General features: G+C 36.8%; 1 protein-coding gene across 1 annotated transcript; it reads right to left on the reverse strand.

The window, feature by feature from the left end:
* Nucleotides 1-8,082: 8,082 nt before the first annotated feature.
* LOC149851350 (CBS domain-containing protein CBSX6-like) lies at nt 8,083-11,503 on the reverse strand. Its single transcript, XM_090000288.1, has 2 exons — nt 10,918-11,503; nt 8,083-9,237 (listed from the first exon to the last, which is right to left on the reverse strand). Exons 1-2 carry the CDS (start codon nt 11,253-11,255, stop codon nt 8,355-8,357), a joined length of 1,221 nt encoding a protein of 406 aa, XP_089856414.1. The 5' UTR covers nt 11,256-11,503; the 3' UTR covers nt 8,083-8,354.
* Nucleotides 11,504-15,495: the final 3,992 nt, after the last annotated feature.

The raw sequence follows: 15,495 nt of genomic DNA on the forward strand, positions 1-15,495 counted from the left end.
GTTAGCTGTTGTTTAGCAAACATTGAAGGTGTTAGCTGTTGTTGCTTGTTTGAGAATAAAATTTTGGATTTTTTACTAGTGATGCTCTATTTTTTATAGAAAATATATGACACCCAGGCTTTTGGGCATGTCACATGCTCCCTCTCTATTCACGTGTCAACCATACTATGTACTTCATAATAGGATACATCACCATGGTCATAATTTTTTTTCTTTAACATTTTTTATTGTGTTCTAACACTAGTAGATAATATGGATATCGACCCCTCTAAGACAATCTTCTAAAATGTAATATTGTAACAAAAAAATCAAAATTTTCTATAATAACAAAATAAAAAATATAGGTAAACAAGTGTGCAACAGAGACAGAACATAGGCTATTGAAGAAAATAAATAGAATAGCATATTGACGATGCAGAAACTCGAATAACTAAGGAAACAACAAAAAACAAACAAACTGTGTTCCCTAATCATTTTTATAATATAAGATACACAACATATAAATAGCTAAACAAGAGGGAAGAGGCATACACATCATTAGGGAACTAGTTTGACAAATAGACACTCACACATAAATTATTTCTTCAACAAAAAAATTGTAATAGGTTATTTAGTATGAAAACTCCTCCACCTTTTGTGCAAGTGTTAGCTGTTGTTTAGCAAACATTGAAGGTGTTAGCTGTTGTTGCTTGTTTGAGAATAAAATTTTGGATTTTTTACTAGTGATGCTCTATTTTTTATAGAAAATATATGACACCCAGGCTTTTGGGCATGTCACATGCTCCCTCTCTATTCACGTGTCAACCATACTATGTACTTCATAATAGGATACATCACCATGGTCATAATTTTTTTTCTTTAACATTTTTTGTTGTGTTCTAACACTAGTAGATAATATGGATATCGACCCCTCTAAGACAATCTTCTAAAATGTAATATTGTAACAAAAAAATCAAAATTTTCTATAATAACAAAATAAAAAATATAGGTAAACAAGTGTGCAACAGAGACAGAACATAGGCTATTGAAGAAAATAAATAGAATAGCATATTGACGATGCAGAAACTCGAATAACTAAGGAAACAACAAAAAACAAACAAACTGTGTTCCCTAATCATTTTTATAATATAAGATACACAACATATAAATAGCTAAACAAGAGGAAAGAGGCATACACATCATTAGGGAACTAGTTTGACAAATAGACACTCACACATAAATTATTTCTTCAACAAAAAAATTGTAATAGGTTATTTAGTATGAAAACTCCTCCACCTTTTGTGCAAGTGTTAGCTGTTGTTTAGCAAACATTGAAGGTGTTAGCTGTTGTTGCTTGTTTGAGAATAAAATTTTGGATTTTTTACTAGTGATGCTCTATTTTTTATAGAAAATATATGACACCCAGGCTTTTGGGCATGGCACATGCTCCCTCTCTATTCACGTGTCAACCATACTATGTACTTCATAATAGGATACATCACCATGGTCATAATTTTTTTTCTTTAACATTTTTTGTTGTGTTCTAACACTAGTAGATAATATGGATATCGACCCCTCTAAGACAATCTTCTAAAATGTAATATTGTAACAAAAAAATCAAAATTTTCTATAATAACAAAATAAAAAATATAGGTAAACAAGTGTGCAACAGAGACAGAACATAGGCTATTGAAGAAAATAAATAGAATAGCATATTGACGATGCAGAAACTCGAATAACTAAGGAAACAACAAAAAACAAACAAACTGTGTTCCCTAATCATTTTTATAATATAAGATACACAACATATAAATAGCTAAACAAGAGGGAAGAGGCATACACATCATTAGGGAACTAGTTTGACAAATAGACACTCACACATAAATTATTTCTTCAACAAAAAAATTGTAATAGGTTATTTAGTATGAAAACTCCTCCACCTTTTGTGCAAGTGTTAGCTGTTGTTTAGCAAACATTGAAGGTGTTAGCTGTTGTTGCTTGTTTGAGAATAAAATTTTGGATTTTTTACTAGTGATGCTCTATTTTTTATAGAAAATATATGACACCCAGGCTTTTGGGCATGGCACATGCTCCCTCTCTATTCACGTGTCAACCATACTATGTACTTCATAATAGGATACATCACCATGGTCATAATTTTTTTTCTTTAACATTTTTTGTTGTGTTCTAACACTAGTAGATAATATGGATATCGACCCCTCTAAGACAATCTTCTAAAATGTAATATTGTAACAAAAAAATCAAAATTTTCTATAATAACAAAATAAAAAATATAGGTAAACAAGTGTGCAACAGAGACAGAACATAGGCTATTGAAGAAAATAAATAGAATAGCATATTGACGATGCAGAAACTCGAATAACTAAGGAAACAACAAAAAACAAACAAACTGTGTTCCCTAATCATTTTTATAATATAAGATACACAACATATAAATAGCTAAACAAGAGGGAAGAGGCATACACATCATTAGGGAACTAGTTTGACAAATAGACACTCACACATAAATTATTTCTTCAACAAAAAAATTGTAATAGGTTATTTAGTATGAAAACTCCTCCACCTTTTGTGCAAGTGTTAGCTGTTGTTTAGCAAACATTGAAGGTGTTAGCTGTTGTTGCTTGTTTGAGAATAAAATTTTGGATTTTTTACTAGTGATGCTCTATTTTTTATAGAAAATATATGACACCCAGGCTTTTGGGCATGGCACATGCTCCCTCTCTATTCACGTGTCAACCATACTATGTACTTCATAATAGGATACATCACCATGGTCATAATTTTTTTTCTTTAACATTTTTTGTTGTGTTCTAACACTAGTAGATAATATGGATATCGACCCCTCTAAGACAATCTTCTAAAATGTAATATTGTAACAAAAAAATCAAAATTTTCTATAATAACAAAATAAAAAATATAGGTAAACAAGTGTGCAACAGAGACAGAACATAGGCTATTGAAGAAAATAAATAGAATAGCATATTGACGATGCAGAAACTCGAATAACTAAGGAAACAACAAAAAACAAACAAACTGTGTTCCCTAATCATTTTTATAATATAAGATACACAACATATAAATAGCTAAACAAGAGGGAAGAGGCATACACATCATTAGGGAACTAGTTTGACAAATAGACACTCACACATAAATTATTTCTTCAACAAAAAAATTGTAATAGGTTATTTAGTATGAAAACTCCTCCACCTTTTGTGCAAGTGTTAGCTGTTGTTTAGCAAACATTGAAGGTGTTAGCTGTTGTTGCTTGTTTGAGAATAAAATTTTGGATTTTTTACTAGTGATGCTCTATTTTTTATAGAAAATATATGACACCCAGGCTTTTGGGCATGGCACATGCTCCCTCTCTATTCACGTGTCAACCATACTATGTACTTCATAATAGGATACATCACCATGGTCATAATTTTTTTTCTTTAACATTTTTTGTTGTGTTCTAACACTAGTAGATAATATGGATATCGACCCCTCTAAGACAATCTTCTAAAATGTAATATTGTAACAAAAAAATCAAAATTTTCTATAATAACAAAATAAAAAATATAGGTAAACAAGTGTGCAACAGAGACAGAACATAGGCTATTGAAGAAAATAAATAGAATAGCATATTGACGATGCAGAAACTCGAATAACTAAGGAAACAACAAAAAACAAACAAACTGTGTTCCCTAATCATTTTTATAATATAAGATACACAACATATAAATAGCTAAACAAGAGGGAAGAGGCATACACATCATTAGGGAACTAGTTTGACAAATAGACACTCACACATAAATTATTTCTTCAACAAAAAAATTGTAATAGGTTATTTAGTATGAAAAGATAACTTAGAAACTATGCAATTCTTTCACAAAATAACTAATTCATGCTAATGTTTCAAAAAAATAACTTATTCAAGTCATTATTTCAAAAAAATAATTGCTTCAACCGTTAAACATGTGCTTACCGAAAAAACATCAATGATTTTGAAAATCTCGACGATGAACTATCGTCGATGACTCGCCAATAATAATGGCCAGAAATGTTGTCGAGAAAAAGCATGTTGGGAACCATAAAAAACTCTAGTTTATGCAAAAAAAAACTTGAGTACGAATGTCACATTTAATGTTCATATGAATGCAAAAAGTAAGAAATTCACATTTTATTCATCCTCAATATTTGCGATATTTGTAAAATTTGTAAATATGTCAAAAAATCCGCAAACAAAAAGCATATTCACAATAACCTTATTTGCATAGTACCTAATTTGTGATAGTCATTTCAAAGTGCGAATTTCATGAAACTTAACATGTCATATGCGGAGATCACCCTATATTTGTGGATCTCCTTAAGGATCAGTTACTTAAAGGTCGTCTTTGCGGTTTTATGCTAACTTCATTCTACAAATTTAGTGGAATATTTAAGAAGTTTTGATCGCTTCAGTTACAGAAAGTTCACAGATTTGGTTATGCGAACTTTATACTATGTATGTGAAGTTTTGAAAGGTTTCAGTTATAAGTTCACAGATATGGCTATGCGAACTTCATACTATATATGAATTTAGTGAAATATTTGCTAAGTTTTGACAGGTTTCCGTTATAGAAAGTTTAGAGATATAGTCATGCAAACTTCTTGAGGTCCGAAAAAAATGTGAATCTACATTTTAGTGAGAGTTTGTGATACCCATTGAGCGTACAAATATATTATGTGAACTTAAGGTTCACTTATGTGAAAGGTAAATTGGTCTTTTTAAATCCAAACATTTGTAAATTTGAATATTAGGCAGATTTCAAAAATTGTAAGGCATTTCAGGAAACATGTCATTTTTGTCATACAATATAGTCATTTTTTTATTTACTTTTTTACATGTAAATGGATTCGGATATTTGTTGGATTCAATTGCAAAAAATCAAAACCATGTCCGCATCCAACTATAATCGGATATGGCTTTGGCTTACCAAATGCAAATAAACGGGATCGAATTCAGTCAAATATAAGATAAAGTCTGATTCATTGACATCCCTAACCAGTGCTCAGTGGGCTGGGTCCAGCTAAGGGTACAAATGGAAAGCAATCCAGCACTCAGCCAAATATATTTGCAAGGTACTTGGTTCAATGACTGGATGCCACATCGCGATGAGCCCCCTCCTTTCGTGGGCCAGGGAGTTGCATCCAAGGTACTTGGCCCACCCCGAGTACTAGATCAGCAGGGTCCTGTGTCAAGCTGAAGGCCCAGGATTGAATCTGCCAGGTGCATGGGGGTTGCCATTTTTTTATCACAGTCGGGCCTGGCCCATGGGGGTTGCCATTGCTTTATCACAATCGGGGCACACATATCTGGGTGGTCGTGTCCTCAACCCGAAGTTTTACTTCATAGAGAGACAGACCCATTAAGTGACCCGGTTCTTGGTGAGAGTTTTCATTCATCATTAAAAAAAAAAGACTGTTAAAGATTGGTTTGTTGGGATATCAAGCTTGCCCTGAATCCAGCCTACCAAGCTCTGACCATTGTACTGTCAGCTCAGGTATGGAGTCGTTGGATCTAGTTTTTGTCCAGATCCAATAGGATTGTTATGAAATTATGGATCGGATCCTGCCATCCTGGTCAAGCAGTGACCACCGACTGACGCACGATGGTGGAAGGTTGTTATCCACCCTGTTGGGTTCTTTTTCATGCGTCAGGAAAGGCCTGTATATATATTTTTTTGATAGGCAAGCTGCTGTTAGTCAGACCCCTACCAGTTATACAACGATATCATTGGGATTCGAACTTGCAACGTCCCGACACAAGGTGACCTACACTAGCGGCTCCTAGCAGACAAGTGGAGCCCCCCCTTGGTAGGGAAGGCCTGTATATTGAGCATCATCCAACCAAGTATTTTAACGCTACCATGATGCATCATTTTCCATACAACTATTATCTATGTCAAGAAGTATACAAAATACAATGGGGGCTCCACTTGTCTGCCAGGAGCACGTCACCTTGTGTTGGGACGTTGCAAGTTCGAATCCCAATGGCATATGGTTGTATAACTGGCAGGGGTCTGCCTAACCTCGGCTTTCTCTGAGAAAAAAGTAAAAAAAAAAAACAAAAAAAAAAAAACTCTACCTTTCGCCTGAAAGGAAGTCAGGTTATACAGAGCTATAGGGATGCTTACATGTAAGTCTGTCACTGGGTCCGGTTTCTACTGGGTAGCGGATCAGACTCGAACCTGATTTTTTTTATGGTATAAAAAGTGTCAATTGGAATAATATTGGGTTGACCCAAACAATATGCAAGCCAGGATTGGACTTACTCTTGCTCCCGCCCCGTCTCCATCCCCGATTCTTGTTAATGAAGCTATTAATATACCCTTATATTTTATAAAATCTGCACACACACATAGGGGTGGCAATCGGGTCGGGTTGGCGGGTCAGCATACCTCAACCCGAACCCAACCCGTTTATTAAACGGGTCGCCTGTGGCAAACACGAACCCGACCCGTTTAATAAACGGGTAACCCGACACGACCCGCCAACCCATTTAATAAATGGGTTGGGTCGGGTAAACGGGTTTTCAGGTTCGCGGGTCAGGTTGGCGGGTTGACAGATCGGGTTGGCAGGTAGGCAGGTTGGCGGGTCGGGTTGACAGGTTGACGGGTCGGGTTGGCGGGTTGACCCACCCGCCTAACCCGTTTATTAAACGGGTCAGCCAGGTTGGCGGGTTGGCATACCCCCAACCCTAACCCGACCTGTTTAATAAACGGGTTACGCGGGTCGACCCGTTTATTAAACGGGTTGGCTTAAGCCCAACCCGAACCCGCCTAAGAGGCGGGTTGGCGGGTCGTGTCAGAAATTGCCACCCCCTACACACACACACACACACATATATATATATATATAACCCTAAACCCTTCATCTACTTATTTTTTTCTTAATTCTCTTAAAATAAGAATAAAGTCATTTTGAGACGGCGACGGAGACGAGGACAGGAATGAAGACAACTATTTTGAGACTGGGATGGAGGGCAAACTTTTGAAACGGGGCGAGGATGGAGACCTTGTCCCCCACCCAGGTCCACTGCCATCCCTAGTTAAAGGTAAGACACGAATGCCTATCCCAGCTCCTGTGGGAGAGCCAGGATCAGGTGCCATGGCTGCCCTCATCACATGGCACACTTTGAGTCTGAACCTAGCTGCCCTCTATCTGCTTTTGGACCCACAACTGACAGACTGTCAGGCAAAGATGAAGGGAAGTGTGCCATGTGATGGCACATGATCCTGGCTGCTTGTGGGAAAGGTTGGCATGATATAGGAGCTAGGAAATGAGAAAAAACACTAAAGATTTAAAATTAAGCAATCAGAAGTGACATGAAAGATGGTAAAGTGACCAAAGTTATACCTATAAATAAACATCAATGAAAAACCAGGACTCACAAAGCCAAACCCATCTAGTTGGATAAAGCTTGATAATGATGACTTCTATGGGGCACACAATATAAGCAGAGGAAAATGCAAAAAATTAGGAAAGATTATCAGGATTACCATCAAGGGTCCCTTGGATGCCGTTCATCTATGTGATGAATGACACTAAACCCACCATCACTATATTGTGTTTTTCTCGGCCATTTATTTCAAATGATCTAAATACCAGGCACGTTCCGTACCATGAGAGAGAGAGAGAGAGTAGGGGGGAGCAAACCTCCATCGTAGCTTACTGCCGCTGGGTGAAGGCAGTGTTATGGCTGAGCCCATTGCTGGGAATTACATTTACCACCTGTATAGGTGGGATTTTTTTTTATTTATAACCCAAAGAAACCGCACCCGGGGGCAGAGACAAAGTCACAGTCTCGGCGGCTTAAAACTATGAGGCTAGGATCCTCACCCCGAGGGCCTATGCTGGGTGTTGGCTTAGGACAAGGGGGTAGCACCCATGGTAATCGAACCCCAACTGCACGTATTACGCTAATGCCTTTGGGATCTGTATAGGTGGGAAATTAAAATAGAGAATTTGAAGGACTGAGAATTCTAGAAGCAAATTCCCAAAATGTTACCAAACAATAGAATCCTAAGTGGCAAAGATGGTTGAGAAAGTTGAATTATCTTTCTTCAAATTTCCACTCTATTCAAACTCACCAGAAATTCCTGCTAAAGATTTGCAGGAAAATTGGAAATATATATGTACACAATACCAATCATACATAACAAGCACATGAAGAATTATCAGCTATCTGTTGACTGTCTGAATCCAATAACATGAAAGGACATACACATTTCAGATCTGGTATCAATAACGAGAAGGGAAGCTAATCGCGGGAAGATCTTACCGACTTTCTTAGAGTGTGCCTCAAACTGAAGCAGCAGGAAGATCCTACCCTAGAGTGCCTGAACTGAAGTAGATATAGTGAGTGAATTGGGAGGTCTAGTAACTGCGCGAAGTATATCAGTGTAAGTGACCATCCCCACCAAAACATCCTCATCCAGGTCTTCAGTTACCCACACATGAGTAGCACGGTGAGAGAGCATCTGTGCCAGTACAGCTGCTAACGAGCTCGAGGTCTTGCAAGTTAATGGAGCACTCCTACCTCGGTATATCCTTCCAATGCTATTGCTCAAGTTCGCCTGTGAACTAAAGAAACCAATACTCCTGCTGCTAAACTTCTGAGGTCGAGACCCCCCTCCTCCACTGCGCTCTGTCGTACTAGTGATGGTGATATTGGGAATGGACAGAGGTGTGTGATCTTCAACGCCCGTGACAAATTCTCTGGCCGAGAGGTTAGCAAGTGACCATGCAGCAGAGAGGTAGTCACACTTCCAGAGTTTAGATGCCGATATCTCTCCTATGATTTTGAGCTGCCCATCTACCAACTGTTCTACAACAGCAACAGCACTTGGATCATTGTTGCGGGTTTCAGAGGCATGCATGGAAGGAGAGGAAGCATCAATGGAGAGAAAAATTGGAGTGAGAGCACCAAGGGTGGAGATGGGGGAGAGCGGAAGAGGAGCCAGGGAACCAAGACAGCCAATAATGAAGCGGAGGACATCTTCTCTAGACAGGCAGCACCACTTGTTTTCTGAGTTAGCTGAGGAAAATCTGTTATGGTTGCTGCTGCAGGCACTGCTTGAAGTCTCGATGTTTTTGAGCCATTTTCCATTGTAAAGGATAGAGAAGCGTTTGCTCATGCCTTTCCATGCCTTGCTTCGGGGTACAAGAAGGCGTCTGACTCCCTGTTTCATCATTTCCAGTGCATCTATCAACCTGTTTCATGAATACAAAGTTAGGACCTAGAAATGCAATGGATAATTTTAATTGTTTCACCGCCAAAATTAAAACCTGTTCAACAATTATACCGCTATAAAAGTTGATATAGATTTTAGATACCTTTGGTTAAGACGTGACAGCTGTTCAATGTTATGGCTTACCTTACGAAAGCAATCTATACTTAATTGAATAATCACAAGTTACGAATACTGCATCTGCATAAAATTACATTGGATTATGTATACAAAGAGATTGCATTGACAGTAAGTGAAAGCTACTAACCAATGAATTTTTGAAAGAATTCCAAAAGAACAAGCAGCAAACAATCTATGCAAGTCTGTTCTCAATTTTTTTTGACAGAGGAGAGCAGAAGTGCTTTTATATTAGAAAGAAGCAATCTTTTGGTAGTGATAAAACAAAACCCCAACTTTGAACAGAAGTTTCAATATCTACAAAGATCTGATATCCAATGGCTTTATGAACTTTCAGGACTCAAGAGGCACTATCGGCAGGCATCTATGTCACAAGGATACAGCCGCCTGGGGATACGACCATTTCTATGAAGTTTCCAATATGATGAGTATATACAGGAATACAGAACGGCAGTCAAAATGGAGCAACCCTGTGACATAGCAAGCATCCATAACCATAGCAAGACCCACACTGAAGCAAAAAATAGCACAACCATAACCACAGATCCACAACTGCTGACAATTAAACATAAGAATGAACCTGTAATGCATTAGATAGAAGTTCTGAAATTCAATAAGCAAACCATCTGACAAGAACATAATGAAGAGAAGAAGAAAACTTCAATCCTCAACAGTATCCAGCGAAGTCCCATGTACTCGAACAGAGGGTCTTGTAATTCAACCAGAGCCTACTCAAAAGACAATCATGATAACAATCACACCAGGGTCAATAAATCCTAAGACGAACCTTCCAAAAATCATAAAATTATAACAGAATACATCAACGAGATTTCCAGCTGGCATCGGATTCTTATAATTCACCTAGTCACATTAGCAACCATGCCCAACACCCCTCTAGAAGCCAAAACCTCAACTAGTCAACTCCCAAAGAGAACAAAAAAAAAGAGCTGCCTAAGTTGATGATCAAACCTTCTAGAAGGAAAAAATTAAGGAAATGATGAAAGAATTGTCCCAGTAGATATGATGTAATGAATAGCTCATGGAGTCCTATACATGGTCGGATCTGAAAACCAACATTCAAGATTTTTGAGAAGAATCAACATCAAGATATTCAAACACAAAAATGGCAACATCCTAAGTCCTTAATAGGGAAGGGGTAAAGACTGCAAACAATTATAATCAAAAGCAACCAATTTTAAGATAATTAAACTCAAAGAAGAACACAAGCAATTAAACCCCAATATCTGCAAACAATTATTACAGAAAAAAAAATACCTTAACAAAAAATTGGGCAAGCACGTGGAAGCAACCCCAATAACTCCAAACAAATTTCGATCAAAAAACACCAATTGGAATCATGAAATTCACGAAGCATCCCAAGAATTCCAAACAAATTTCAATAAAAAAAACACCAACTGGAATCACGAAATTCTCGAGAGAAATACACTGATCCAGTAAAGGAACCAACAATCATCAAAATTCTCGAATGCTACTCTCAGAATCCGCAACAGAGATCGATTCTCACCGGGTTCCGGGATCGACCAACTTGAGAAGGGAGCTATTGGGGACAACCATCTCCGAAACGGGAGTCCTCAGAGCGGCTTCCTGATCCACCAGACTGCTTTCTCTGGCCAGGAAAGCGACGATATCCATCGAATTGACGATACCCACAAACCGCTGCTGCTTCGCCTCGCCGGACTCGACCCCCTTCTGCTGCCTCCTCCACACCGGAATGCCGCCCTCGGTGCAATCGGCGAGCGTTCTGATCGCCGACTCCACCGTCTCCGTCTCCAGAAACTCCACCAGCTCTGGCTTACCCACCGTTAGGTCCGCCACTACGTGGTACAGAAACACGGCGGCCATGGCAATCAACACCCAAAGAAATCTAGAAATCGAAGAGATGGGTGTTGGTCGCTATAAGAGGGAGTGCAGGAAAATCAACAAGAGAAGAACACCACCCAAGGATTTTGGGGGATTGAGGATGAAGAAATCCATGGAATGGGGGAAATTCCCATGAATAATTGGGTTGCTTCTGTCTCCTGTTCCCTTCTCTCAGAAGTGGTCTCCAGAAGACCGCTATATCCTATCGGCCAGAGAGCATAGAGGTCGATAACTGAAGTTGGAGAGAGAGAGCGAGAGAGAACCATAAATGCATGGTCCGTAAGAAACGGTAACGTCGAAACATGACGTCAGAAATTCAGTTTGCGGATAGGCATTTACGGCAAGAACATCAAAATCTTGCCCTTGGTGTGTGTGCCGCCTAGGAAAGTGGTGGACAATTTGTGGAAAATACGCAACAATCTAGGCTACCAAAATGGCAATGGTGTCGAATTTTAAAAAAATCCAAATCGATCCATTAAAAAACAAGTCTTAAACATTTCAAATAAATAAGACTTGTATTTTTTGCTTTGGATTTATAACAAGAAGAAACCCCAGTCCGCACCAAGACCTGAGGCTAGGAATCTAAGACTCGTGGGGTTGGCTCCCATAAAACAGGGGTTGTCCAACGGTCAGTTTTGCTGTGATTTTTGCAGGCTTTATCTTTTTTTCATAAGTCTAAGTTGTTGGTTCGTTGGGGTTGAAGACACCCGAGTTTACACCTCTCTGGAGTGATTTTTCTATCTACATAAAAAACATCCAAATAAACATAAAAATATCAAAAAAATTATACATAAGTTGTCACAAAAACACGGGTAAAAGAACACGTGATACACCATTTTTGTAATGCCCTTGAGAGTTTAACCTTTATAAAAATATGCAAAAATTTAAAAAAAATATTCTTTATTAAAACTATTAGCAAAAATATTTTCAAACAAGGGTTCAAAACCTCGGATGAGCTACAAAACGATTATATTAAATTCAAAAGATGATAACATAACAAAAATACTTTCATTCAAAAGAATAGTGTATATTTAAAATACTACAAAATTGTTAAACTAATACAATCTCACGTGTCTGAATTTAGTGCTTGAGAAAAAAAAATGATTGACTTGTCGATAGCATTGCAACATCTCGTATCCGCCCTATATCATATCCTTTACTTGCAAACATTTGCTCATAAAAAAGGTCAAACTTATGATAGTTTAGTAGGTATATACACAATTTCAAGTAACTCGTAATACTAAAATATATTTAAATACCATAATTTAGTCCTACTTATGCAACTCAGATATCACAGTTGATCCATAACTAGGACTAGAGCTATAAAACAGAAAGGCAATACCAAACCATAGATTGACATAAGTGGCACATTAAAAAATCTTAGCTTCAACAACTTTGTAAGGGTACCAGAAGCTCTGCAACGGCTTAGGCACACTGAAATTATGAAAGATCCTTCCCAAATATCTCTTAGAAGAACGGTCACTTTAATTTTTGTCAAGTGATTAAACCTTTAAATGGTTATTCTCTTTTATAATTACCAATAAAGCTTGAATTTTTTAGCATATACTAATACAAGATATAGGTATGATTAATATATGTTTTTTTATATACTCTCCATGGTTAAAAATAGGGAATCACTTGATGTTTGAACTCATCCATTTTTGAGATGCCGACATAAATATAGCATACAGAAAATTTGACCAAAGAATGCAACTATCACGCAAAACATAGGTTTTTAGTTGACAATAAGGTTTCTCGTATACCTTCGGTAGAGGCAGTTCACAAAGATTCAATTCACAAGGAGTCACATTGTTAAAGTTTTAGCAGTATCACATTAGGCATTGACATGTTATGTGAGAATTAAGCTAATAACTTAGTAGGAAGAAAATTTTGTTTTATTTCAACCAAGTTTTTTTAAGAATAAAATTTCATATTTCAAGGTTCAATTTACGAACATATAGATGTTGATGCGATGACACCTGTGGCTATGATATAATGTCGATACATATGATATGCTTCTATATTGAAATATCACATGATATGATATATGATATATAATGCGATATGTAATGTGTTGCATGTCAAATGACACATGCATAAAATGATGAATAGTATTATGATTGAAATATAGAAATGAATTATAGTTCTAATGATATTTGATCAATTAATTGTCTGAGCCCAAACATGTGGCTCATGACCTTGTGTATGATCAACTGAATTGATTTGTGTAGTGCCCGATAACCTTGCGGTTTGTTTATTGACTTGATACATGTTTATGTCATATTGGTGGCTATCGACCCTGTGAGCGGTCAGCTATATTTGTTCATATACGAAAATATGATTTTTCATGATCAAGTAACCCATTGAAGAATAATTTTCAAGAGAACGATCTTTGTGAGGATATACAAGTCTGAGACCAGGTAGTCCAGATGGAGCGATTATATGAGGATGTATGAGTCAAAGACCAAGTAGTCTAGATAGGACAATCCTGTGAGAATATACATTTCTAAGATTCAGGTGGTCCAGTAAGGACGACTGTAATGCCCCGGATTTCCAAGGCAAAACTTTATCCAAATTTTATGGATTTTTTTTCTTTGCAATAGAATTTAGAAAAGACTTTAGCACCAGAAATAGACGATAGTTAGTCATCGATTTTAGAAGATGTCAGGCAAGTCACCGGTATATAACCAATCACTCATTGTCTACCAAAATATTTTATTTAAGTAAACCAAAATGAGTTATTTATTACAAACAATACTGCTTAGTAAAGCAGTACTAGATACTGAGCTTGTAAACAAAATATCTAACAAAGTCTGAAAACAATCCTAGATCTTGATATTGCCCTACTCTGCATATCACACCACAGGTTCAGTACTTGTATCCCCCATAAAATGGGGTAATAATCATTCCTGGTTTGATAAAAAATTATTATAATTCTAACAAGTATAATATGTTAAAGATATAAAAGTCACTCAAGGGCCACAGTTGAAACATCATATCTCAAGTCTCCATGACTTAGGATATAGGTTTCCTATGGACCGAAATAGGAGCTCCTCGAAACTAGCTTAGCCATGCAGATACAATTTGGGTCCTTCGCCCGATCAATTCAACAGTATACCAAGATCTGTATGCATTAACGTATATTTATTCATTCATTCATCCACCAGTGTATCTATAACTAATACATTATTTCAATAATTATGAGTTCACCCTTGGAATGCAGAAAAACTTAACTTCGGCGTCAAACAAAGGCATTTGTGTAACTGTCCGAACGATTTCAAATAAAAAATACCAAATTTTTTTATATATAAGGTTGAATCTATTCTTTTCTTTTCTTTTCTTTTTTTCTAAAATGTAATAATGCAACAGTCTCATCAACAGACCCGTACCAAGTACTAGACGACCCGCCTGAGTTCAAGCGCAAGCGTGTCTTAGCCTCCTAGTACCAGATCCAGTATGGAACCATCCATTAACGAATCTGATTGAACCATTACAAAAAAGAATTTATTAATATATCAAGTTTTTCATCATTGGCTTTGCCTTAATCGAATCAAACTCTAAGAGTCAGCCTGCGCATGCACCAACGTTTAGTAGCTCCGTAGAATAAGGTTCGAAGTTAAAGCATCCAACTGATAAAATCCTTATGTTATTATTAGGTGAGTAAACACAACAGAAAAATATTATTATTTTTTAAATCAATTTTATAAATTAGTTTCTTGGTTAAATCTTCGAACACATTACATTAAGAGAACTAGTATCATCGCATATCTGAATAGACATTGACTATGCATAAAGTAACTGAAATTCAGAATTTAACTAATTAATCAAATATACAATTGAATAGTACTTTAGTAATTCAAAAAATATTAAAATTCAAATAAAATAAAAAGCCCTTTAGATCATCAAAAACATCAGTGTGCACAAGCCCCTCCAGCTTCCTGCACCCGCACTGGTCATCACGTCTCCTGAAAAATATTTTATTTTTAAAGAATAAGACTTTACAAAGTCTCAGTAAAACTCACACAGTTAATGCAATGTACAACACATAAAGCTTGCATGATATAAGTATCTCAGAATTTGCATCAACTATCAACAAGGCAAATATAAAGTTTCCACAAGCTATTCATGAATTCAAAATTCATAAGCAAGTATGAAATAACAATCTTAAATATGCTAACATCAAACTCTAGATGAGAATAAGACATATATCAATGAGCATGAA

Source organism: Nuphar pumila, chromosome 1 (assembly GCF_984573655.1).
Source record: "Nuphar pumila chromosome 1, dmNupPumi1.hap1.1, whole genome shotgun sequence".
NCBI classification, from domain to species: Eukaryota; Viridiplantae; Streptophyta; class Magnoliopsida; order Nymphaeales; family Nymphaeaceae; genus Nuphar; species Nuphar pumila.

Bases quoted from the DNA above. Each gene is read 5' to 3' on its own strand.
- LOC149851350 (XM_090000288.1), bottom strand. From the start codon at position 11,255: ATGGCCGCCGTGTTTCTGTACCACGTAGTGGCGGACCTAACGGTGGGT. The intron at 9,238-10,917 runs GTGAGAATCGAT...TTCATGAAACAG, and splicing joins TTGGTCGATCCCGGAACCCG to GTTGATAGATGCACTGGAAA.